This window comes from Enoplosus armatus, chromosome 19 (genome assembly GCF_043641665.1).
Source record: "Enoplosus armatus isolate fEnoArm2 chromosome 19, fEnoArm2.hap1, whole genome shotgun sequence".
NCBI classification, from domain to species: domain Eukaryota; kingdom Metazoa; phylum Chordata; class Actinopteri; order Centrarchiformes; family Enoplosidae; genus Enoplosus; species Enoplosus armatus.
Window position 1 is genome coordinate 9,696,840 of NC_092198.1, and position 25,197 is coordinate 9,722,036.

A 25,197-nucleotide genomic window follows, 5' to 3' on the forward strand; every position below is an offset into this window, starting at 1 on the left:
GACACGTTTCCGTGAATGAGGAAGGAATGTGACCTCACTCGTTTGTGCACGTTACACCTGTGCAGGTGTGGGCCGCGTGTGTTTGTGTGTGGGGATTGGCTGATGAGAATATGAAGAACAACATTACAAAATATTACTAAGCCTATATGACAAGGCGTCGGTTGAAGAAGTCATCTGATCCTTAAATTCATCAAATGTTTCTTAAAAGGTTCTGCATTTCAAATTTGACTTAAAAGTACATCAGCACAATATACTTAAAGTAACCTATCAAACATATTATGTAAAATGGCCCCTATGGATTATTATTGTGGATTAATCAAGGTGTAGGCATGTTAATGTAAACTTTATATAGTGCTTGGTAGTTTTATATCTAACAATGAATGTATTTTAGACTTTGGTCATGTTTTATATATATTATTTTTATTTCCATCCCTCATTATTCCTATTTAATGTAATCGCGTTTATCTTGCCTTGAGTTTTTAGAAGTCTTTGTATAAGCTTTTAGCTTCCCACCTCTCTTGCACAATGTATATATATATTTGAGTAGGCCTATATGTAGATAAGTCTGTATATATGTAACTGTCTTTGTGTACATAATACATCTTTTATAGTAATTACCTGCAAATGAATAAATAGATAAATAGTAAAATCTTAATCCTTAAAGTAGATACAGTTGTCAGATAACTGTAGTGCAGAAAAAGTCCAATATTTTTCTCCCAAATGTGGAGCACAGGTATAGTAACATGAACTGGAAATAGAAGATTTCAAAATTACAAAATTGCACTTAAGTACAGTGGCCTGCTTGAGTAAATTGAGGTACTTTCCTGCACACATTAATGGCCTATAGAATATATAAATGAAACTATGAACCACTTTTTGCAATGAACATGAAGTAGCTAACATGCAGTAGTTGAAAAAGACACTGAAGCCTTCCTGTAGTTATAAAATGTCTCAGCAAATGGTTTGGTCAGGCTTTTTTTTCTTTTAAATATGTGGGCTGGATGTTACTTGAGACCTGGAGGAACAACAACAAAATTGCCTTGTGATACTTCTTCTTGGGCCTGTTCCAAGAAGCAGGTTATTGAGTTGAATCTGAATAACCTTGCAGAGTAAAACCTGACACTGTGTTTTTGCATCAGCAGCTCATGTTCCACAAAGGACGGGGGTCCCAAGAAAACTCAGTTCCCTTCACTGGCAGTCCTAAAATGCAGTATGCGGCTTGCATTAACACCCTCAATAGTGACATCTGGTGGACAACATGTGCCACCACTGTCATTTCCTCCAATTCACACAGCCTATTATAGCAAGGAGGTCATCCTTCTAAATATAGATTTTAAAAAGACATGCCTACTGTAAGGGATATGTATACACTTCACATTCTGCATTTACTGCTCATTACTCCTTTCAAAAAGCTGAGCTCCGACAATACTGTCAGAATGTCAAGTGTCACATCATCTCTCCTTCCTGTATCTGCAGAGTGTTTCCCTAAACTGGCAGTGTATTAGAGCTGGACTGGGCCAACACACTAGCTGTTCCTGTTATCAGGGGAAACGCAAAGCATATTGCGAGGGAGCCCAAAACATATTGCTGGGTAACGCAAACTATATTGCGAGGGAATGCAAAATATTGCGAGGTAACGCAAAAGTAGTCTTCAAAACAATGAGAGCCTTGATCCTTGGAGGGCTGTCAATCATATATTATACTTATCATACTTTGAGATTACAGAGGCATAGGGGTAACACATCATGATGACAAAATGAAGCGGAACTGTGTAGCTTGTGTCTCTGATGTGTCTCCGGATTGTTTTTGCAGTTGCGCCTCTGTCGGCGCATTCATTCCGGTGCCTGTTAGCATGTAGCTTGTTGATAGCATTGTCTGCGCCCACTGAAATAGTGACCTGGTTGATTTGTGTGATGGTTCGCTAGAAACGAACTTTTTTGATGCAACCATGGCGCTCTCGATGGAAACGCAGCTCCAGAGCATCTTTGAGGATGTTGTGGTAATTTGCATTTTCATCATTATTTACTGGGTTTAAAGCTAACAGCAGTTAGCATATCAGACAACGTTAGCCTTTTCCATTAAGCGTCCATTCATGGACCTGCAGTGGTGCTTTTAATAATTCCAACAATCAGCTAGATAGCGTTTGTCTCTATGCAGTATTGTTGTAGCTAACTATAAATATATGAACTAACAGCTGAGATTGTGATGTTTTCATCTCTAATGACACCTTTACATTTCAAAACAATCGGAAGCTTCACACTTTCTGTAGTGTGTCTTCAAGTTCTTTGAATTAGTGTCTTGCTTGCCAGTTGACGATGAGCAGAAGCATAGAGAGAGGATGTTTAGCTGTAGTTAAAGGAAGAAGGATTCTTCCTACAACTGTGTTTGAAAAACATATACTGATTGCACTGCACCTGCACTCAAACCCCCAAGCTGGCAGGCATTCACTCTGCTGAAGTGTCCCTGAGCAAGACACTCTAATCTCTACCAACATCAGGTGTTGTCCTGTAGCAGATACTGCCAGCCATGACCTCAGTGTGTACCCTACTGAGCAGAGATTTGTTATTATTGGAAGTACTATTAATAGGACATAAGTGGAAGGCTGTTAGATCAAACTACAGAAGAGTGATAGAGAATGAAAACATTTTATGTCCTCCCACATTATCTTATCTCAATTTTAATTTTCTCCTCCTTTCCTCAGAAAACCGAGATGATAGAAGAGGCCTTTGCTGGGTAAGATGGCTCCAGACACTCACTCACGCCTCCAGTTTTGTTATTGTGTAGTTAAAACAGGTGTGCGTAACGTTGTAATGTTGTTGCACTCTTTATCACTTGTTGTGTTTTAGGATGTTTATGGACACTCCAGAGGATGAGAGGACTAAGCTGATCAGTTGTCTCGGAGCCTTCAGACAATACTGGGGAACACTACCGCAGGTCTGTAAACACAGACACACGCTCGTACATGAGGTGATGAATGATTGGCTGGATGTTTTCAATTGCCTCCATGTCTTTCTGCAGGAGTCTCATGAACAGTGTGTACAGTGGATAGTGCGCTTTATACACAGCCAGCACAGTCCAAAAAGGATCTCCTTCCTCTACGACTGTCTCGCAATGGCTGTGGAGACCAGTCTGTTACCGCCCAGGTACACACACACACACACACACACACACACACTTGCAAAGGTCTACAGACATACTGAATCTAATAAAGAGTCTAATAATAAGATTTATTGGGATTTTTTTTTAAGCCACAATATCACTGTCAGCTCTTGCCTTAAGATATAATTGGAATAGATGAATCATAATCATAATTGAAAATATTACTTTTCATTTACATGATAATTTCATTAACGTAATGTCTCTCTTATCTATCGCACTCTTATTTGTCTTAATCATCCATCTAATGAATGTCTTTGTGTGTCTGAAGGATGGTGTGTGTCGCTCTGATAAGCTCGGACAGTTTGGAGTGGGAGAGGACTCAGTTGTGGGCGTTAACTTTCAAATTGATTCGCAAAATCATTGGAGGGGTGGACTACAAGGTCTCACACACAAGCACACTTCCCCTTGTTGTATATGCATTATTGTTTTTAATGTGATCAGTATTTGTTTACTTTTTGGCATTGTTACAACATCAGCCTCATCTCAGCCAATGCAATTATTTTCTCTGCATTTTTCAGCTCTTCTTAAAAGACAGTTGTTATAAATCATAATCTTCCATCACCAGATTTGTTTTCATGTAAAGTGTGTGTGTGTGGGTGTGTGTGTGTGTATTTCAGGGTGTTCGAGACCTGTTGAAAGCTGTACTGGATAAGATTCAAACAATACCCACCACTGTCAGCTCAGCAATAGTCCAGCAGCTTCTGGCTGCCAGAGAGGTATTTATTTGTCTAACTTTCACTTATTAAATGTAATTCTTTGTGATTTGTCACTCTGATGGCTTGTTTGGATAATTATCTGTAAGCATACCAAATCTGTGTCTTTAATACTGTATTTATTTATGTGTGTATCCAAGGTGGTAGAGTACATTCTGGACAGAAATGCTTGCCTCCTGCCAGCCTACTTTGCCATCACAGAAATCAGAAAACTGTATCCAGAGGGACAGCTGTCACACTGGGTAAGTGGGGGTTTCTTGTGTGTGTGTGTGTGTGTGTGTGTGTGTGTGTGTGTGTGTGTGTGTGTGTGTGTGTGTGTGTGTGCGCGCACGCAGATATATCATGTGTACCTAACACATCTTTCTGTTTTGTTTTCCCTCTTTCATGTGGTCTCTGTTTGTAGCTTCTAGGCAGTTTGATATCAGACTTTGTGGACAGTTTCAGACCCACAGCCAGAATCAACTCTATCTGCGGTAAGAGACACATAAACAGACCCACACTGGAAGCTTACAAAATATTGATCAAAAAGATAATTTTCTGTTTCTTCTCAAGGGTTCTTGTTCTTGGCAAACTGTTTCTCTTCTTTATGCTTTGCCAAAGCTTTAATGAAGGCCATTCCTTTTAAAAAACAAAATATAATCTAAAGGGGAAAAAGGGAAATCTGATCCAAAGGGGGAAAACAGTAGGAAATGTACAACTATAAAGACACACAAATAAAGATTTAGGCAATTATGTATGCCACATTGCATGCCACAGATTTATGACTTATAGTCTTTGAGTGAAGTGCTCCTGTTAAGTAATTTCATGTGTGTCTGTGTGTGTCCACAGGTCGGTGCAGCTTGTTACCAGTAGTGAATAACAGCGGGGCCATCTGCAACTCGTGGAAGTTAGACCCCACTACTCTCCGCTTCCCTCTGAGAGGCATGCTGCCATTTGACAAGGTAGCATATTGACATATACACTACAGACACACACACACACACACACACACACATTAGGCAGTGATAAACTGTATACTGTTTGTTTGCAGGACCTGTTTGAGCCACAGACGGGCTTGCTGCGCTATGTGTTAGAGCAGCCATATTCAAGAGAAATGGTGTGCAACATGTTAGGACTCAACAAACAGGTATACCAGCCTCTTCTCCTACTTTTGCTACTTTGCTTCTGTACCAGGCCCTCCACCTGCCCTCGCTTCTCCTGTCCCTATGACTCTTTTTATCGACTCTCCCCTTTCTTTGTCATTTTTGCCACCCCACTCTCTCTGCTCCTCCTGTTCTTTTTCATGCTTGTCTCCTCTCCTCTGCCCCTTGTCTGTTGTTCTTTTTCTCCTTGACTTATTCCTCTACCTCATCCTGTTCATGTCTTAGTTTGTCCTCCTGCTCTTTTTGTTTGTTTTGTTCATCTTTACCTGGCTCTTTTCTTCATACTCCTTTCTTTTTTTATTTCTTGTTTCTCCTCTTTTCCTCCCCACATTGTTCTCCTTTGACACCCCTCCCCTCCCTTGTTGCCCTGGTAATACAGCTATATAAGACCATATGTAAAGCAAGCCAATGCTGTGAGCTTGACCCATAATGCACTGGTGTTAGTTTTCCCTGTTGGGTTCATGCAGTTTCAACTCAGCCCAGCTCACTAAGCACCATAGACTCAGTTTGACCAGCACTCATTGTGTCCAGACAGTTTGTTGCTAACAGAAAGCAATAATCAGCCCTGGCCAGTGCTCTGATTTAGATTTTTCTTATTTTAAATGTGAACAAACACAATCCAGTTTGTCTGAATTGGCTGAGTTGATGCTAATTGTGCTGAACGGACAGTGAACAACCTAGCCTCCTTAGTCACCACTTTCTCTTTCTCTGTCTCTCCTTTTTCCCTTCCTGTTTCTTTCTCCTTCTTTCTTTGTTTCTCTCTTTTCTCTCTCTTTTGTTCTCTGGTTGTGTATTGTGTTTGTCTGTCTCTCTGCCATGCGCTCTCTAGACTCTGAACATTGCCCAGGTATGTCGTTGTTCCTCTTCCTGGTCGCTTGACCTACCTCCCAACTAACCAGCCCATTGGACGCTTAGCTCTTTAGGCTCGCTGATATCATAGAAATGGGAAACTGGATTAAGAAAGAAAAAGAAAAGAAAACTTGAGATGGAGTAAAGAGAAATGCTACAGAGCTTGACATGGTCACAGCAGGGCTACAGAGAGATATAAATAAGTAAATACTGGTATGACAGACAGGCGGCAGCAGGTTGATCGATGGACAGGCAGGCTGTTTATGGATCATTAACCATGGATGATTTGTTCAACTGATAGGGTGGCGTGAAAGAAAATGGTTTCCTGTTACATTTTCAGTAAAATCAGTTTGCTTCATATGTTCTACTTTTAATACAGCAGAATAATTACAGAAGCAATAATAATGTATTGATTGAACCACAGATGGCCAATATCTTCTGTTAATATTCAGTATCTCTTTATAAGACGATATTCTGGGCAAATAAGTCATCCTTCCCAGAAATAGAATTTCTTGCTTATTATAATAGTGCTTTTTATGAATGGAAATAAGCCAGTAGCTGTTACCAACTGGTCACCACCAATGCTCATAGAAATGATGATGTTTTTGCAACATTGGAAATCCTTGTTAATGTTTAATACGCCTCATCTGTTATATTCTTATGTATATTTGCCATGCTTTGGTCCATGACCAATTTCCATACATCATTTAGATTTTATTTTAGAACCCTGGCTCCTCCTTGACGTAAGCTGAGCTAACGGACACTGATCATACAGTTTGCCCTCCAGACCGAGACAGTTATAGATTCTCTGGACTGCAGTTTTTGCAGTATTTTTAGTCCCTGCCATGATATACAACCTGTGGTTCCAGCCAACAAACTGACATTAAGTATATCTGATTAAAACCCTGCTGTTGACATTTCAAGTCCTGCTGCACTGCATGTATGAATGTTGTCTGGTCCTTGCCTGTTGTTAGTGAGGTCCTCCAGTGTCTGACCTTTTTACTGCTTTCTGTTGTGCTGACCTGGGCAAAACTCATACAGCAATATAGTTTTATTATGCTTTGCAGATCAAGTGACCAGGAAGTAATCACAGGAAGACCATTTGCACTAGTATATCAGGAGGTCTACAGGTCAATTTATCATCATCAATTGACCTATTTTTAGGTAGGCATTGTAAGTTGGTGGATCTTTACGATACTCTCATTGTCATGTCTTCTGCTTCCAGTCTAAATTACCCTTTGATGCTGCAGTACATCAGTGAACCTTATTCCTATGCAGCTCGTGGCATCTAATCAACGATGGAGGCTTCTTAAATGAGTGGCTTGTAATTTGTAATGCTCATGCACTGCTGACCTCACTTTGCATTCCTTTAACGAAGCTATCTATTCTCCAAAGAGTACCTCTTGTCTCTCCAGGTAAGAGATGGAGTGATATTTTTATAATTACAAAGTTCTAAGCTCGGACAGCAGCGCACACATTTAACTGCAGGGGCAGCTTCAAAAATAGAAGACATGGCAAAGTGTGGACTACGAGGCCAGATGCTCCATATGCTAATTGTTTATTTTCTTTTTTTTTTAATCAGTGTTTTGCCCAGGTCGGCTGATGTGTGATTCAGTCTTGACTGGATGAGTGAACTCTGACCTGTGTTGTGTGATGTTCATTGGTTGATGATATGTGTGGTTGATGACTTTTTGATTTATTTATTTTTCTTTGTACCTTTTGTATCATAATTTGACATTATTGGTTAATGGTACTGAGCTGCAGAGCATAACGAACTACAAGCAACAGCTTCCATGTCCATTTATTTCAAACTTAGACTTTTATGTGCCAAAAATGATCAGAGCGATTGAAAAGGACGTACTTCTTCTTTTTAGTTGAGGATGAGGTTTAACCCTTTGACCAATATATTAATTACATTTAATTGCTTGTCTGAATAAAGGCTGTGAAATTCAAAACACAGAGTCTGAAATGAACTGTCAGTGGCAGATGCGTGACATGCTTACTGGTTTAACAATTAACCTGCAGTGATCACTATCGGTGGTGAATCTACACTAAAAAGAAAGATGTGGGTTGAGAGACAGTTGAATGGCTTCCCAATTTCAGTTTGCCATTGAGTTGAGCATGTGTGTGGATTATAGCGCAGCCACTGTTGATTTCACTGTTTCTAGCTTTGGGATGTAACTAGTTAAGCCACTGGGCTGACTTTTTTTGTACAGTACATAGAAGATACGCCTGTGGATCCCTCTCTCTTTCTCTCTCCTTTTCTTTGTTTTACTCTTGCCCTCTCTCTTTCTGTGTGTGTGTGTGTGTGTGTGTGTGTGTGTGTGTGTGTTTGTTTGGTGGCAGAGGAAGAGAAGTGACGGTCAGCCTCACAACTCCTCTTCTTCCCATTCACACCGCCTCCCCATTTTCCCAAACCTGCATGGAACATGCTGCTGTTTGGTTTGGTTTGGTGTTTAGTGCTGTGCTGTGTCATATTGTACTGCTCTGTGCTTTGCTGTTTAGTTCCTGTGTCGTGTCCCAGTTGTGTGAAATGGGCTCTGTTAAGTCCTACAGTGGTATTCACTGCAGAGATCCACACTCCTGCTCTGTCACTGGTGGGTGAAGTTAAGTTTCCCACCCTGGGTTAATAGGAAAATGTCAGCATTAGTAGGTTTTAATATTCCAAATCTTTGAAAAAGACCAGTGTCTTGTTTTGGCATGAAATTATGTCTGTTAATAGTCAAAGATATAGTCTGAAACAGTCATGTACTATGTGATTGTGCCATGTCTACACAGTCATCCACATGATCCTGAGCTGCTCCATGAGCATGCCTTCCCTGCCATTTTTCTGACTTTCTCTTCATCCCTTTCCCTCTTTCCCTCTCTCCTCCCATCTTTCATCAAAAGTCCCCTTAACATATGAACATTGCTGGTTTACCCCAATGAGGGTCACGTGTTTTGCAGTTCTGTATGGAAACACACTGACTCAGTGTTACAATATGTTTTCATTAATAGTGTTTACATGATTTTCGTTTCATTTCTCTATAAGGACAACGCACATTAGCTGGCAAATTTTCTGCAGTCCTTCGGTGGGATGTTCTAAAACCAATTACCTTCTCCCATGGTCCATGACCTCCCATGTTTACTCATGACTTCACGTCTGGATTAGTTTGTGAGTTCAGAGCTAATCGGCTGCTGTATCTTGAGTCTCAAATATCATAACTCCCCGCAAACACATGAACCATCTTTTGTGATTAGTTCACTCTCTCCATGTAAAACTTTAATGTAAGATCGCTGCAACCTTTTGCGTGCACTGGAGCTGTAACAGAAGATTTGACGAAAATCTTACCAGTTCCAAATTACAACTCGGCAAATTACTGGAGGTGCCTGGACACTGAAGTTTAATAACATCACAGGAAAATTTGCAGAACATATGGAGATAAAGGTAAATGTGGAAAAGGGGCCAGAGGAAGGTTTACCCGGCTGACAGAGGCAGGAATGAGATGGCGTCCTGCATGCAAGGAATTTCTAACAATTGTTGGAGCATCTATTAACATGAAAATGTGTATGTGAAGTAATTTAATGATGATCTTCCCCTCATCTCTCCCTCTCTCTATCTGTCTTTCTTCTCCCTTCCTTTCCCTCTGTCTGTCAATGTTTCCTTCACCCCTTTTCTTTTTCTGTCTATTTCTGTCCTTGGACGTCTTTCCCTCCCTTTCTCTGTTTAACTCCTGCCCACTATTTTCTTTATCCTTTAACACTCCCCTCCTCCCCTGCCAGCATAAGCAGCGTTGCCCAGTGCTAGAGGAGCAGCTGGTGGACCTCGTGGTGTACGCCATGGAGCGCTCAGAGACCGAGGAGCACTTTGACGCAGATATTGGAGGAACTAGCCAGTTGCTGTGGCAGCACCTCTCCTCCCAGCTCATCTTCTTTGTGTTGTTTCAGTTCGCCAGCTTCCCGCACATGGTGCTGTCATTACATCAAAAGGTAAGAGGTGGCAGATAGCAGAGGAAGGAAGAGTTAATGGTCCTAATAATGGGTAATATGATTTTGGTTTATTGACAATATCCCTAAATATATTTACAAAATACAACATATCAGACTTTCTTTTCACAATTCACCAACTTTTATCATTGGGGACAGACATTCAGTGTCTGCCATTAAGAACATAAATGTGAACAATCAAATTTTTTGTCATACAAACATACAAGTTAAAAAGTCTAATAGACACCCAAACAAGAAATTATATCGTAGAAGACGACGGCTGTATGACATACTGTGTCTCAAGATGGAAAGATCAATGAATTAAGAAGTTCAACATAAAAAAAACTCCTCCTTAATTAAAGGAGGAGGAGGAGGAGGAAAGGAGTCCTTACCCTAGATTTAAGGTGACACACCAGCTCTGGTGTAATAACTAGGAATTTCTTCACCCTTCTTAAAATAGATGTAAAAATAGCTGGCAGCACCTTCAGTGTAAAATCTTATAAGCCATATTTAGTTGCATCAGAAATACATCAAATCCATGTCTTGTCTAACGTGTATAACTGCTAATAGGAAATAAATATTCACAGTGAAACCAAACACATGCAAATCAAGCAACTGGAGGGCAGCTTAGGCAGTAACAATGTGCAGTAAACAAATTAAAGACACTTTTACAACCTTCTGCTAAAAGGAGTAAGATAATACCAGCTCTCTGGTCTCTGTGGCCTCTGGGTGTGAAACTAAGAAAAACAAAATTTACAATATTCAAGAGTGGGTGTTTAAATGATCAGGTATCAACTGATGTGACCCTTGTTGTTGAGTTGGTCTCTCTCTCTAGCTTGCAGGTAGAGGTCTCATTAAAGGGAGAGACCACCTGATGTGGGTCTTGCTGCAGTTCATATCAGGAAGCATTCAGAAGAATGCCTTAGCTGACTTCCTGCCTGTCATGAAGCTCTTTGACCTGCTTTACCCAGAAAAAGAGGTACACGTATGCCAAGGAATGATTTTAGTTTTACATTATTAATAGTGCTCGATTTTATTTTATTTCTTTTATTTCTTTTGTGCCATCTTGCTTCAAATGTTTTCTGTTGCAGTTGAGTGTTTTTTACTAAGTGTTAGACGTTTTGGTGGGTATAGCAGTAGTAGAAGTGGTTATGAGAGGGATCGTAATATGTTCTATAAATAACAACTATATAGGTGGTACCATCAGATTTATCCATGTTTTCTCTCCCACTCCAGTGCATTCCAGTTCCAGACATTAACAAGCCGCAGTCGACTCATTCCTTTGCCATGACCTGCATCTGGATCCACCTGAACCGCAAAGCTCAGAACGACAACTCCAAACTACAGATACCCATACCACACTCTCTGAAACTACACCATGAGTACGTATCTTTAAAAAACTGGACCTTGAAATATTATCTTTAGGTCAATAGATACTTAAAAATGTGCACTTCCACGTGTGTGTGCCTGTACAACTGTACATCAAAATACTGCCCCCAGTTAATAGCTAAATAAAACCTCAAGCAAATGCTCAACATCGCTCTGCTTCCCTCCCTCCTGTCTGTCAGGTTTCTCCAGCAGTCGCTGCGTAACAAGACTCTGGGCATGTCCGACTACAAGATCGCCCTGCTGTGTAATGCCTACAGCACCAACTCTGAGTGCTTCACTCTGCCGATGGGCGTCCTGGTAGAGACCATCTATGGAAACGGGTCTATGAGGATCAACCTACCCGGCACCAACTGTATGGCATCAGGATCTGTCACCCCGCTGCCCATGAACCTGCTGGATTCACTCACAGTGCATGCAAAGATGAGGTAGAGGATGTGCTTTGTTTAAAAAATGATATATAGATGATTTTAAGAAGGACAGTTGATTACACAGACAGCTACAGCGATCATTTATTAAAACTGCCTCTCACTCACTCTGTCTCTTTGTCTCTCTCTCTTTGCCTCCAGTCTGATCCACAGTATTGCCACGCGGGTAATAAAGTTGGCCCACGCCAAATCCAGCATCGCTCTGGCCCCTGCACTGGTAGAAACATACAGCAGACTGTTGGTCTATATGGAGATCGAGTCACTGGGCATCAAAGGATTCATCAGTGAGTTACAGAAACATTTGAATTCACTGAAAATGTCCACCGTGTTGAAAGGTTGTTAACTTAAGACATAGAAAGCACGAAGTGTAATTTGTATACCTCATTTCAGTGTCGCATCAGCGCCAGCACACACTCATGCAGATGCACTCGGAAACACACACATCTCATGGTTTAAGAAGCACAGATTATCAGGCAGTGTGAGGAGGAAGCTAGAAAGCTTAGGAGAGGAAAGCAAGAAAAAGACTTGAATAACCACAGTGTCTTATTTATACAGTTAAGCTTCATAGCTGTATAACCAGTGTAAGGCAGGCTGAAAGACATATACCTTTTAAGACAAAATAGTCAGTGAATGAATCATGATGCCATATTTACTGAGGCAAGCTCCAGCAACAAAGCAGTGGTCAAACAACAAATCGGTGAGAAAAACTGTTAAAAAAGGACCTCCTGTACACCATGAACAGAAAAAAAAGTCAAAAAGCCTGAAATGTTATTTATTCGGAGCTCAAATAATAACAATATATACCTATTTGAGTATCTGTCAATTAAAATTTAATTGAATTTAGTTTATCCTGAGTCTTCATAGTTTTTTTCCCCCAGTGTACCATGGCAGACTAACATTCAAAGGGACAGCAGGATAATCTCAGTTATGCTGTTATGTTTCTAATACACCACCCATGTCTCTTATGAACATGAGCATGATTAAAAATCAAAAATCTGACTTATGAGGGATTTAGTACATTTTCAGAATTTGTAAGAGTGTTATAACTCCTCCAGCATGTCCTAGTCTAATTTGTATTCAGACATCAGCTTGTCCACTGGGTTGCATTTTGAGCAGACTGACTCATTTGCGTTTAACATTAATCCATCTCTTCCGGCCAGCAGACACATGTTAAATTGCGTGACACTCTCCGTCTGTTCAGGCCAGTTGCTGCCTAACGTGTTTAAGTCTCACGCGTGGGGAATCCTTCACACGTTGCTGGAGATGTTCAGCTACAGGATGCACCACATCCAGCCACACTACAGAGTCCAGCTGCTGAGTCATCTGCACAGTCTGGCTGCTGTACCCCAGACCAACCAGAATCAGCTGCATCTATGGTAATGTAGACATATATTCAACATACTTACTATCAGTCACTACAAGATGACTGATACTATCACTACTACAATCAGAATCAGAATCAGAAACTGTTTATTGCCAAGTAACATACATTACAAGGAATTTGCTGTGGTCTGAAGGTGCTATTGTTTTGATAACAAATAAGTAGAATATAAAAGCTAAAATAAGAATAAGAATAAAAATAGAAATAAGATAAGATAAATAACAACAGTGCAGTGACCAGAATAAAGTAAAGTGTCCAGATAAAGTGTCCAGTAGGGGGTGGGTGCGTTAATGTAACGCAGTGGGGACAGGGGTGATGTACGTTAATATAACGTATAGCTTGTGTTTGTGTTCTGGGGGGGGGGGGGGGGTCAGTGAGAGTTTGTCAGGTTGACTGCAGAGGGGAAGAAACTGTTTTTGTGGCGGGAGGTTTTGGTCCTGATGGACCGCAGCCTCCTGCCAGAGGGGAGGGGGTCGAACAGATGGTGTCCGGGGTGGGAGGGGTCGGCAGCGATCTTCCCTGCTCTCCTCAGGGTCCTGGAGGAGTACAGGTCCTGAAGAGATGGAAGGTTGCAGCCGATCACCCTCTCTGCAGAGCGGATGATACGCTGCAGTCTGCGTCTGTCCTTGGTGGAGGCAGCAGCGTACCAGACGGTGATGGAGGAGGTGAGGATGGACTCTATGATGGCAGTGTAGAAGTGAACCAGCATTGTTTGTGGCAGGTTAAACTTCCTCAGCTGCCTCAGGAAGTACATCCTCTGTTGGGCTTTCTTGATGAGGGAGCTGATGTTCAGCTCCCACCGGAGGTCCTGGCTGATGATGGAGCCCAGGAAACGGAAGGACTCCACAGTGTCCACTGGGGAGTCACACAGGGTGATGGGGGCGGGTGGGGCTGCGCTCTTCCTAAAGTCAACAGCCATCTCCACTGTCTTTGAAGCGTTAAGCTCCAGGTTGTTGCTGTTGCACCAGGTCACCAGGTGGTCAATCTCCCACCTGTAGGCAGACTCATCCTCTCCAGAGATGAGTCCGATGAGGGTGGTGTCGTCCGCGAACTTCAGGAGCTTGACAGACTGGTGACTGGAGGTGCAGCTGTTGGTGTACAGGGAGAAGAGTAGAGGAGAAAGAACGCAGCCTTGAGGGGAGCCGGTGCTGATCGTCCGCGAGTCTGAGACGTGTTTCCCCAGCTTCACGTGCTGCTTCCTGTCAGACAGGAAATCTGTGATCCACCTGCAGGTGGGGTCAGGCACGTTGAGCTGGGAGAGCTTGTCCTGAAGAAGAGCCGGGACGATCGTGTTGAAGGCAGAGCTGAAGTCCACAAACAGGATCCTGGCATAGGATCCTGCGGAGTCCAGGTGCTGGAGGATGAAGTGTAGAGCCAGGTTGACGGCGTCGTCTACAGACCTGTTGGCTCTGTAGGCGAACTGCAGGGGGTCCAGTAGAGAGTCTGTGATGGATTTGAGGTGGGACAGGACCAGGCGTTCAAATGATTTCATGACCACAGAGGTCAGGGCGACGGGTCTGTAGTCATTTAATCCTGTGGGCCCTGGTTTCTTGGGGACGGGGATGATGGTGGAGGCCTTGAAGCAGGCTGGCACGTGGCATGTCTCCAGTGAGGTGTTGAAGATGTCCGTGAACACCGGAGACAGCTGATCGGCGCAGCGCTTCAGGCAGGATGGGGAGATGGAGTCTGGTCCAGCAGCTTTACGCGGGTTTTGTCTCTTGAAGAGTCTGTTCACATCTCTTTCAAGGACAGACAGAGGTGTCGATGCTGGAGGAGTGGGGGGCGCTGTGGGGGGCAGCTGTGGTGGTAGGAGGTGTGAGAGTTCAGCCCCAGGTGTGATGAGGGGGTTGGGGCTGTTGGGCTGGAGCTGGTGGGTGATGGTGTGGGGGATGGTGTCAGGACTGTCCCATTGTCTTTCAAAGCGACAGTAGAAGTCGTTGAGGCTGTTGGCGAGGCGTCGGTCGTTAGCAGAGTTGGGGGCTCTTGGCTTGTAGTTGGTGATCTGCCTGAGCTCCCTCCACACAGAAGCAGAGTCGTTGGAGGAGAACTGGTCTTGTAGTCTCTCTGAGTACAGTCGTTTAGCTTCCCTCACCGCCTTGCTAAACTTGTACTTGGCTTCCTTAAACTCCGCTCTGTTGCCACTCTTAAACGCCTCTTCCTTTTCCAACCTCAGCTGTCGCAGTCTTGCTGTGAACCAGGGTTTGTCGTTGTTGTAACTCACCCTGGTCCGAGTTGGTACGCAGCAGTCCTCACAGAAGCTGATATATGAAGTCACAGCCTCTGTGTACTCATCCAGACTGTTGGTAGCAGTCCTGAAAACATCCCAGTCAGTACAGTCCAAACACGCCTTCAGGTTCTCTGCAGCTTCACTGGTCCACTTCTTCGAAGTTCTCACAACAGGCTTAGAAAGTTTTAATTTCTGCCTGTATGCGGGAATCAGGTGGACCATGTCGTGGTCAGAGTGTCCCAGTGCAGCGCGGGTGACGGCGTGAAAAGCGTTACTGACTGTGGTGTAACAGTGATCCAGAGTGTTCCCCTCCCTGGTGGGGCATTTAATAAACTGTTTGTATTTGGGGAGTTCATGTCTGAGGTTACCTTTGTTAAAGTCACCGAGGACAATAACTAAGGAGTCCGGGTTGGTCTGCTCCGTTTCCAGTATCTGGTCGGCGAGTGCGCGCTGTGCGTCCTGCACGTTGGCCTCCGGTGGAATGTAAACACCGACCAGAATGAATGAAGCGAACTCACGGGGGGAGTAGTAGGGTTTACAGCTTACAAGATTGTGTAAGTAAACATACTGCAGTGTGTGCAGCTTAAGCTTCACTCCAAGGAATTTACAAGCAATGCCAGATTGTTTGCTCTAACAACTGAAACAACCAGCTTCTCCTAGTGTGTAATTTTGATTTGGATGATATTGCCTCTGGATTCCTGTCATCATCTGCGTGGAATAGATCTTTAGCTGTGCACAGTCACAGAACACTAAACTAGTTTCAGCTGTAAACCATATCATTATTTCAGCTACTGCTGTTAGTCTCCACTACTACAAATAATGAGAATGATAATTTTGTTGATTGATATGAATTCATATTCAGTTACTGGTCTACTTCTCTACTTAAGTGCAGGTGGTTTACATATGAACCTGTACCTCACTCACATAGTCTGACTACAAACCAAATATTATAAGCTTCACAGCTTTATTCACTGCAGAGCTATTGTATATAACATTGTGTAACATTGCACATGTGTTGTTTTTATTGTGTCCACCTCCTCTGAAGGTAATTAAAAAAGAAAAAGATATGATGATAATGGTCTCTCTCTCTGGTTGTCTATCTTGCTGTGTTTGTGTCTCTTCCCTCAGTGTGGAGAGCACAGCTCTGCGGTTGATCACAGCCTTGGGGAGCTCGGAGGTGCAGCCCCAGTTCACCCGCTTCCTCAATGACCCTAAGACGGTTCTGTCAGCCGAGTCTGAAGAGCTGAACCGAGCCTTGATCCTCACCCTGGCCAGAGCCACGCACGTCACTGGTAGCACTCTCTCTGGGTTTACTTCTTTAGATCTTTCTTTTCGTGAGGTCTTTGTTGCTCTCTGTTATTCTGGAGTTTGTTTGTTTCTTTCCTTCCTTTCTCATTTATTTCTGCCAGTCAGCCAGCCTGCCCTCTTAATTATATATATTTAAGTTGCCTGCTTCGTGTCTGTGTGTAGATTTTTTCACAGGGTCCGACTCCATCCATGGGACTTGGTGTAAAGACATCCTCCAGACCATCATGAACTTCACGCCTCATAACTGGGCCTCACACACATTGTCCTGCTTCCCTGCTCCACTACAGGTGCACTATGGTCACAATTCAAACTGCAATTTCTTGTGATCTTAAATCAGATGCATTCATCCTGTTGTAACGACACCCACCTCTCTCTCTCTCTCTCCTCCTAGGCGTTCTTCAAGCAGAACAACGTTCCTCAGGAGTCTCGATTCAACCTGAAGAAGAACGTGGAAGAGGAGTACAGGAAGTGGAAGTCGATGGCCAATGAGAATGACATCATTACCCACTTCTCCATGCAGGGCTCACCCCCACTGTTCCTCTGTCTGCTGTGGAAGATGCTGCTGGAGACGGACCACATTAACCAGATAGGCTTCAGGTTTGGTGTCTTTATTTCGTGTCTCTACAGATACACTTTAACAGAATCCACACAGACAGACACACACATTATATATACAGTGCCTATAAAAAGTGTACTTTCATATTTTATCTTTGAACACCAGTGAAAGTAATTAGGGTTGATACTGATCAGCAGAAGAATACATTAAAATGAATTACAAATGCATAACACAGTCCCAGTTCAGGTTTGTTTACATATCACCTCTTAATTTTTCCACGTTACATTCAATATCACTGACACTGAGTGTGTTTTGATGGTGCATGTGGTAATGATGCTTCTCACCACTGATGTTCTGGCAATTTAAATTTACACTAATTGGCCTGGGTGGGGGCGTTCCCAAGTCTCTAAGCAACATCTGTAGCTAATTGATCCAGTGGGAGAATACTGTATTGTTAACTGCTAACTTTAGCCTGATATTTGTGCCCTTCAGGGTCTTGGAGCGTATCGGGGCTCGTGCACTGGTGGCTCACGTGCGGACATTTGCGGACTTCCTTGTCTACGAGTTCTCAACATCAGCCGGCGGACAGCAGCTCAACAAATGCATCGAAATACTCAACGACATGGTCTGGAAATACAACATCGTCACCCTGGACAGACTCATCCTGTGTCTGGTGAGGGGAAACTTGCAAACAGAGAAGTATATCTAGCGTATGACAAGGTCTATGTGTCTCACGTCTCTTCTCCTCTCCGTCCAGGCGATGCGAAGCCATGAGGGCAACGAGGCTCAGGTTTGTTACTTTATAATCCAGCTGCTGCTGCTGAAGCCCAACGACTTCAGGAACCGAGTCAACGACTTTGTCAAGGAGAACGCTCCTGAGCACTGGCTGCAGAGTGACTGGCACAACAAGCACATGAGCTACCACAAGGTACACGTCACAAAAACTCACATCCATACCATCGAAGATCTTTCTGATTTCAATATAAAACCGTGAAATGAAGAGAGAAACCCAGGTCTAAAGATACAATATTCTTTAGATTTTAATGTCTGTTTGTTGTCTTTACCAGAAATACCCAGAGAAGCTGTACTTTGAGGGACTTGCGGACCAAGTCAACCCTCCCATGCAGCTCCAGCCTCAGTACCTGCCCATCTACTTTGGCAACGTGTGCCTGCGCTTCCTGCCTGTCTTTGACATCGTCATCCACCGCTTCCTGGAGCTTCTTCCTGTCTCCAAGTCTCTGGAAACGCTGCTGGACCACCTGGGAGGGCTGTACAAGTTCCATGGTGAGTAAAGCGGTCTTAAAATGTAAGAGGACTGTGTGGATGAAAGAGGTTCAGGATGAGAAAAAGAGCAATAGCAATAAATCACATAGATGAAAAGGGTAAGAAGGGCCATCTCCTGGGATGTGAATGAAGTTCAGGCCATTGTTTGTGCACACTGATGTGTATTCACTGCTGTGTTTGTGTGCAGACCGTCCAGTCACCTACCTGTACAACACACTTCACTACTACGAACGACATCTGAGAGACAGAACCAATCTGAAGAGAAAACTGGTGCATGCCATCATGTCTTCACTGAAGGTAGGCAGACGGCAATGAAGGAAGAAAGTAAAAAATACCTCCATTATGTAACAACTTCTTGGATGTATAATTTATTAATGGCATGCAGTTGTTCCTTATTGGTCTCATTTTATGTGTAATTACAGCTGTTATTTATTTTTATTGGTTATATTTTTTTTTTATAGGACAACCGTACCCCAGGTTGGTGCCTCAGTGAAACCTACCTGAAGTGTGGCATGAACCCCAGAGAGGACAATGTGTGGATCCCTGACGACACCTACTACTGCAAGCTGATTGGACGCCTGGTGGACAATATCCTTCATTAATCTCCCCGTTTGTAGATGGATCTATCACTGTTCTCTCTAACTGACCCTGATGCTGGCTAATAAAAAGTCATGCACCTCTGGGATACTTGAATAATTTATTTACCTTACTCAATACTTCTAGCCTCCCTTAATGCCTCTTTGCTTTAAAGGCAGATAGTAATTGCTTTTTCATCTGTAGTTAATTGAATCTAAGGTCATTTTATTGCAGCCAGTGTAGCTGTTACAACAGAGACGAGTTATTGGAAACAAGATGGAAGTGGCAGTTGGAAGTGTCTCATGGATTGGTTGGCATACCAATACCATCACACATTCATGCCCATATTGAACCTCCTTTCCTCCCCCAGTGATCTTTACCCCCCTTAACCCTCTCACCCATGGCTGGCAAGTCCCCCGGCCCCTTCCCCAACTGTGACTGGAGGTTCAATGAGTTCCCCAACCCTGCAGCCCACGCTCTGCACGTCACCTGCGTGGAGCTAATGGCTTTGGCTGTGCCGGGAAAAGATGTCGGCAACGCTCTGCTCAATGTCGTGTTGAAGAGGTACAATAGACAAACACAGTGTCATCTGGGAAAAATTACTGTAAAACTCTGCTTTTTATAATTTGTGTACGTTTTCTTTCACCTTTTAGCCAACCGCTGGTTCCCAGAGAGAACATCACAGCTTGGATGAATGCCATTGGACTTGTGATAACTGCACTTCCTGTAAGAAAGACACACACAAAAGATCATCACGGTCCTTCATCGTTTGATAGAGTTTGTTCACCGACCTCCATCTCCCCTCTTCCAGGAGCCCTACTGGATCGTCCTCCACGACCGCATCGTGTCTGTGATAGGCTCTCCGGCACTGACGTCGGAGACAGAGTGGGCAGGTTATCCCTTCGCCTTGCTGGACTTCACAGCCTGCCACCAGAGCTACAGTGAAATGAACTGCAGCTATGTGCTAGCATTAGCACACGCTGTCTGGCATCACTCATCCATCGGACAGCTGTCTCTGATTCCCAAGTAAGGAAGTCTTCCTCAGTCTCCGTCTTGTTACCCTCCTCTCTTGCTCCGTGTGTCCTTCCCTACGCCCCTTTATCATTTATGGTCGTCATGTCATCATAAATGTGTGTCTGTGTAGATTCCTGTCAGAGACGCTGAAGCCCGTCGTCCAGACAGAGTTCCAGTTACTCTACGTGTATCACCTGGTGGGGCCGTTCCTGCAGCGCTTCCAGCAGGAGAGGACACGATGCATGTTGGAGGTTTGACCATCGATTATTAGATGACAATTGCAACAAACGTTATGCACAATAATGAAGTTTTGTTTGTTTGTTTAGTTTTATGTTTTTCTTTTTTATATATCCTTGTGTTTGTGTATTTCAGATTGGCGTGGCCTTCTATGAGATGCTCCAGGCGGTGGACCAACACTGCCAACATCTCAGTTACATGGACCCGATCTGTGACTTCCTCTATCACATTAAATACATGTACACTGGAGACAGTGTGAAGGAGCAGGTGAGACTTTATTCATTTTATTTAGACGGAAAATTAACCATAAACCTCACCATACAACATTTTATGGCTTTATTTTAAAAACTACAGTAGACAGACATCTAAATCTAAAAATGGAGACAAACGGAGACCTTCGTCATCCAGACTTCAAGTAGGATGACATCTGTGAACTTGCAGCTCCTCAGGAGACAGTTTTGTGTTTTCAGTTTCCATTTTTAGTTTGAATCTGTCACCTCCCGTGCAGCAAGTCAATTCCCCACCAGTGTCCAGAACTGACACCAGAGTTAATTAGAGGAGATGGAACTGTAGCTCCGCTGTGTGCTTGAGGCTTAGACAAGTGTATTACATTGACTTCAAGTAATTAATTTAATAGACAAAGCCGCCACTTCACAGAGTAGTCTTTACCTGAGATGTATGTGTTTTCTTTTGGGTGCTGGGTGATTCAAAACAAGTGATGTAACATAAATGAATGTGACCTGGTAATTACGCTGTACCGCAATTATTCTACTGCTTCAGAAACTGTACAGCTCAGTTTAAACACAAAACAGAATCATGTTGTTGTTTTTAAACTCTCTTTCTCCCCATAACCTTTACTCTTTGTTATCAGTACATTGCTGCTCATCTATCTGTCTATGTGTGTGTACTCGTGTCTGTTCTTCGGTTCATCCCTCTCCATCTGTCTCTGTTTCTCTTTCTTCCAGGTGGAGAAAATCATCATGACTTTGCGTCCGGCCATGAAGCTGCGACTGCGCTTCATCACACACAGCAGCAAGATAGAGACTTCATCATCAGCTGCCACCGCCGCCTCCGCTTCCTCAGCCTCCTCCTCCACCCCTCAGCCCCCAACCTCCTCGCTCTCATCATCCTCTGCCGCCGCCTCCCCCTCCTCCTCCACACAGCACACACACACACCTATGTAGGTGGCCTAGGCAAGCACACAGGTACAATCATGGTGAATCACAGACCTAAATATTTAGTTTGAGAGTTTCTGAAATGCCTGAAACATTTTTGCCATTAGTTGTGCCCCTTCATTTGGATTTTGCTTGAAGTAAGGGTTTTTGTAATGTTATAAACAAGAACCCCAGAGAACTGATTCTTTCCCCTGAGCCTGAATCTTGTTCATAAGTGCATGACATCAGAAAACATCAGAAATCTCAACTTTGTCGCAAAGTGAAAAAGTTCCCATGCTGATTTTAACAGAATTCAGAGGTACTGATATATTTAGAAAATATCTCTGAAGTGAAGAATCTGTAGTGAATTATCAGAACAGACATCTCTATCAACAAAGTGTACAACCATATGTGACTCTCAGTATCTGCTGCATTGAGGAGGGTTACAAAGACACAGCATTTCTTGTTATTATCATAGCATCTTTTTTTACTTTTCTGTTTGTAGTCAATTTTTATATTGTACATTATTATTACTTCATTAAAAAAAAGATTTTTCTTAATCCAGGTTCTGCTTTTTATTGATGTTTCTTTCTACCACTAGTGGACTCATTCCACGGTTGTCTTTTCTTCACTCACGTCTTGTCTTGTCTTTTGTTCGTGTTACCCTGGACTCATGATAGCTTTACCCTGCTGTTGGGCTGGATATGAATACTGTCTGGTCTCAGGTCAGCGAACACTCGTTTCTCACACTCTGAAGAAACACTTTTTCTTTAGGTGAGCTGCTGTGTCATTGTGTAATTTCCACCCGGGGATCAAAGAAGTATTTCTGATTCTGATTCTTATACAAAATACAATATAATAACACACCAGCCTGACACCAGTAGGGGGAGTCCAACATTTACCGTTACCTTCAGTCACTCCTACTCACAGATATACGGAGAGAGAGGCATTAGAGACCCTTTTGGCCCCATTAGATTGTTTCTGCCAGAGGGATATCTCTAAAATATCCGAATAGTTATCCATTATGTTTGGTGGAAAGCCCAGCTTTAAGCCAAGAACACTTAGGAGTTTGGCAGTGAGTTGGATCTGGGATTTTTGCCATTTGACAATTGGCAATGAAACTAATGGTGAGAGAGCGACTTGATTCTAAATCCTGGGGGTATATTTGTTGGGTCAGTAAATCAAATTCTAATTAAAGTGGTGCTTTTGGGTTTTACATCAAGCTGGAGAATTGAGGCATCGATGATACAGTCTCATTCTTGTGTGGTCAGTGAGAAGTAAAGTGAGCCGTCACTGTAGCTTGAAGGCTGTTCTAATTCCCCTCAGTGCAGCATGTGAATCCTGATGAAACTCAGGCGTTTGCGTAGGAGAAAAACGATAAGGTTAAGACCAATAATCAATCATTCCTACTTCGCCACTCTCAATTACATTACATCTTCAGCGGGTCAGCCGTAACTAAATTACATGAACATTATGCAAGCTGTTACTTAAGTACATTAGAGACCCGGACATCTCTTGTGATTTCCATTGTGGTGACGGTGCAATTTTAACTCCTAGTCGTCCTCACTTGTGGTTTTAGATGTTGCGAAATATTGATTTTAGTTTTACAGACATGAAGCTTGATATCATTATTCCTCTTCATTAAAGTTTCATATATACTAGGTCAACTGTGACTTAATCCCATCACAACTAATGCCATGTACTCTAGGCGTTTAATCCCATTCTGCTTTCTGTATGTGTGTATGAGTCATCACATGATCGCTCTATAAGGCCCAGCTGAGATGTAGGTCACCTTGTGCTGTTTGGCCCATGCATACCCGTTAAACTCTGGCCCTAAATGTAATGTGGCAACATGTAGGCCTGTGGGATGTGAATGCACACAGGGAGTTTCATATCACAGCATGGTCGAGTAAAGCTGTCGTCACGTATGTGTGTTTCTGTTTCAGCTCTGCTGGCGTCGCGTGGGAAGGCCGGGTTTATATATAGCATGGTGGTATATATAAGGCTTGTGAGCTGTAGATGGTCTGATATACAACGTGAATGTGTCATCTTGTATCGATTGTTGACTCACAAATCACTGTTGCTCCATTCCTATAACTTGAACTTCCTCATCTTCATTGTTTTTGCAGTTTTATTGTTCTCTCTTTTTTCATTTAGAAACAACACACTTTATTTTACTTCCCACTCACAACCAAAATACATATGAGGAGGAGACGATTCTTTCACAAACTCATCTAGGTTCCTTGACACACGTTTGATAATCTCTCATAAGGAAAAATTGCTAGTAACTTATACCACATTGTTAAAGTAGGTGGATATACATAAAGCCAAACACGCAGGATTGAAAGACATGTGGTATACAACACAACTTAGCAATATGCAATATATTTTTTGGCCACGTGGCTCCATGGATGGCAATGTTGGTTGATTGGTCCTCCGCTTGGTCCAGCCTGAAATATCTCATAGGATACATTACCATTAAATATGTCTTCAGGCATTCATTGTCCCCAGAGGATGAATCCAATTGACTTTGATGATGCCCTGACTTTTCCTCTAGCGCCACCGTGACGTTTTAACATTTTTTGGTTCAGAGGGAAGTGTTTCAGCAACTATTGGATGGATTGATGTGAAATTTGCTACAGATATTTAAGATCCCAAGAGAGTAAATTTTAATTGGTGATCCTCTGGCTTTCCAGCTAGCAGTTTGACAAATACTTTGGTTTATAACCAAATAACCTGCAAAACTAATGACATTCCCATTGGCCTCAGCTCTACTTTATGTTTAAAACTGATTAGCATGCTAACATGCTAAACTAAGATGGTGAACGTGGTAAATATGACATGCTAAACATAAGCATTTAGCTCAAAGCACATCTGTTTCTACAGTACGTACTACCTCACAAAGCTGCTAGTGGACCAGATATTTCAGGCGTTAATATGCAATTTATGAATTCTCTTGTGTTTCATGTGATTTTTTTTAATCTAGTCTAGTCTCCCAGTTCTATTTAAAGTTCACTGTGGTCTTATTGGTCAAATATGTAGGTCATCCGTTTCTTAAGATGATCAAGAATATTGATCTTTCTGCTACTTTAAGAATATTTTGTTCATTGTTAAAAAAAACTCAGTTACACACTTAACTAGTTGGTTTTATGCCCTATAAAGAGATAGCATCTTTGCCCTTTTTGTTTATTCCTCCCTTAAAAACACACACACACACATACACACACACACACACACACACTGCCTTGTAAACTCAATACTGCAGTCACAAACAATATGCACTTTCAAGTATTCCCTCTGTCCTTCCTTCACATTCAATTATTGCTAAATAGGAAGCTCTGAGCTAAACACACATGCACAAACACAGACACAGAGAACTCCATTTCCTCATCTGGGGTTGCCACAGTAACTGGGTGCATCTGGGGAGGTGGGGCTGAGAGTGTCCCAGACGTTTGCCTGCCTCTCTGAGGTATATCAGTGTGTGCCCCCGCGTGATGATCTCCTAATCTTATCATCCTGAATCTCGTCTGATCTTATATCTTCGACGAGGAGATGATGGGAGGGTGATGATGAGGAGGGGGAGAAAAGCAGAGAGGAGTGATAGATGGACAAAAGTGACAGCAGAAGGTGTTGGCCTCTGTCTTTGGTGTTGATTGTTGTCCTTCCTGACACACGATTAAAACAACATACATGCTCTATGTTGAGATGCACTCAAATCAGGTTAAGATGGGCTTCATCTTGAAATCAAGCAGACAGGTGTGTGTGTGTGTGTGTGTGTGTGTGTGTGTGTGTGTGTGTATTTGGAGAATGCAGTGAG

General features: G+C 42.8%; 1 protein-coding gene across 7 annotated transcripts; it reads left to right on the forward strand.

Annotated features, from left to right (window-relative positions):
* The first annotated feature begins 1,902 nt into the window (after positions 1 to 1,902).
* On the forward strand, positions 1,903 to 21,878 carry med23 (mediator complex subunit 23). 7 transcript variants are annotated; one of them, XM_070925283.1, is made up of 31 exons: positions 1,903 to 1,999; positions 2,702 to 2,733; positions 2,847 to 2,934; positions 3,019 to 3,143; positions 3,428 to 3,539; positions 3,777 to 3,875; positions 4,013 to 4,114; positions 4,276 to 4,345; positions 4,701 to 4,813; positions 4,903 to 4,998; positions 5,844 to 5,861; positions 9,626 to 9,832; positions 10,665 to 10,808; positions 11,066 to 11,211; positions 11,398 to 11,643; positions 11,785 to 11,927; positions 12,845 to 13,019; positions 16,380 to 16,543; positions 16,722 to 16,846; positions 16,951 to 17,156; positions 17,608 to 17,788; positions 17,873 to 18,043; positions 18,183 to 18,399; positions 18,587 to 18,696; positions 18,861 to 18,987; positions 19,374 to 19,539; positions 19,629 to 19,701; positions 19,787 to 20,001; positions 20,120 to 20,240; positions 20,362 to 20,493; positions 21,192 to 21,878. In XM_070925283.1, the coding sequence occupies exons 1-31, from the start codon at positions 1,949 to 1,951 to the stop codon at positions 21,408 to 21,410; spliced, it is 4,194 nt and encodes a 1,397-aa protein (XP_070781384.1). In that variant the 5' UTR covers positions 1,903 to 1,948; the 3' UTR covers positions 21,411 to 21,878. The 7 variants fall into 7 exon arrangements, with proteins under 7 accessions (XP_070781384.1, XP_070781386.1, XP_070781383.1 ...); XM_070925285.1 differs by having other exon boundaries at positions 9,791 to 9,832; XM_070925282.1 differs by lacking the exon at positions 5,844 to 5,861.
* The last annotated feature ends 3,319 nt before the right edge of the window (positions 21,879 to 25,197 follow it).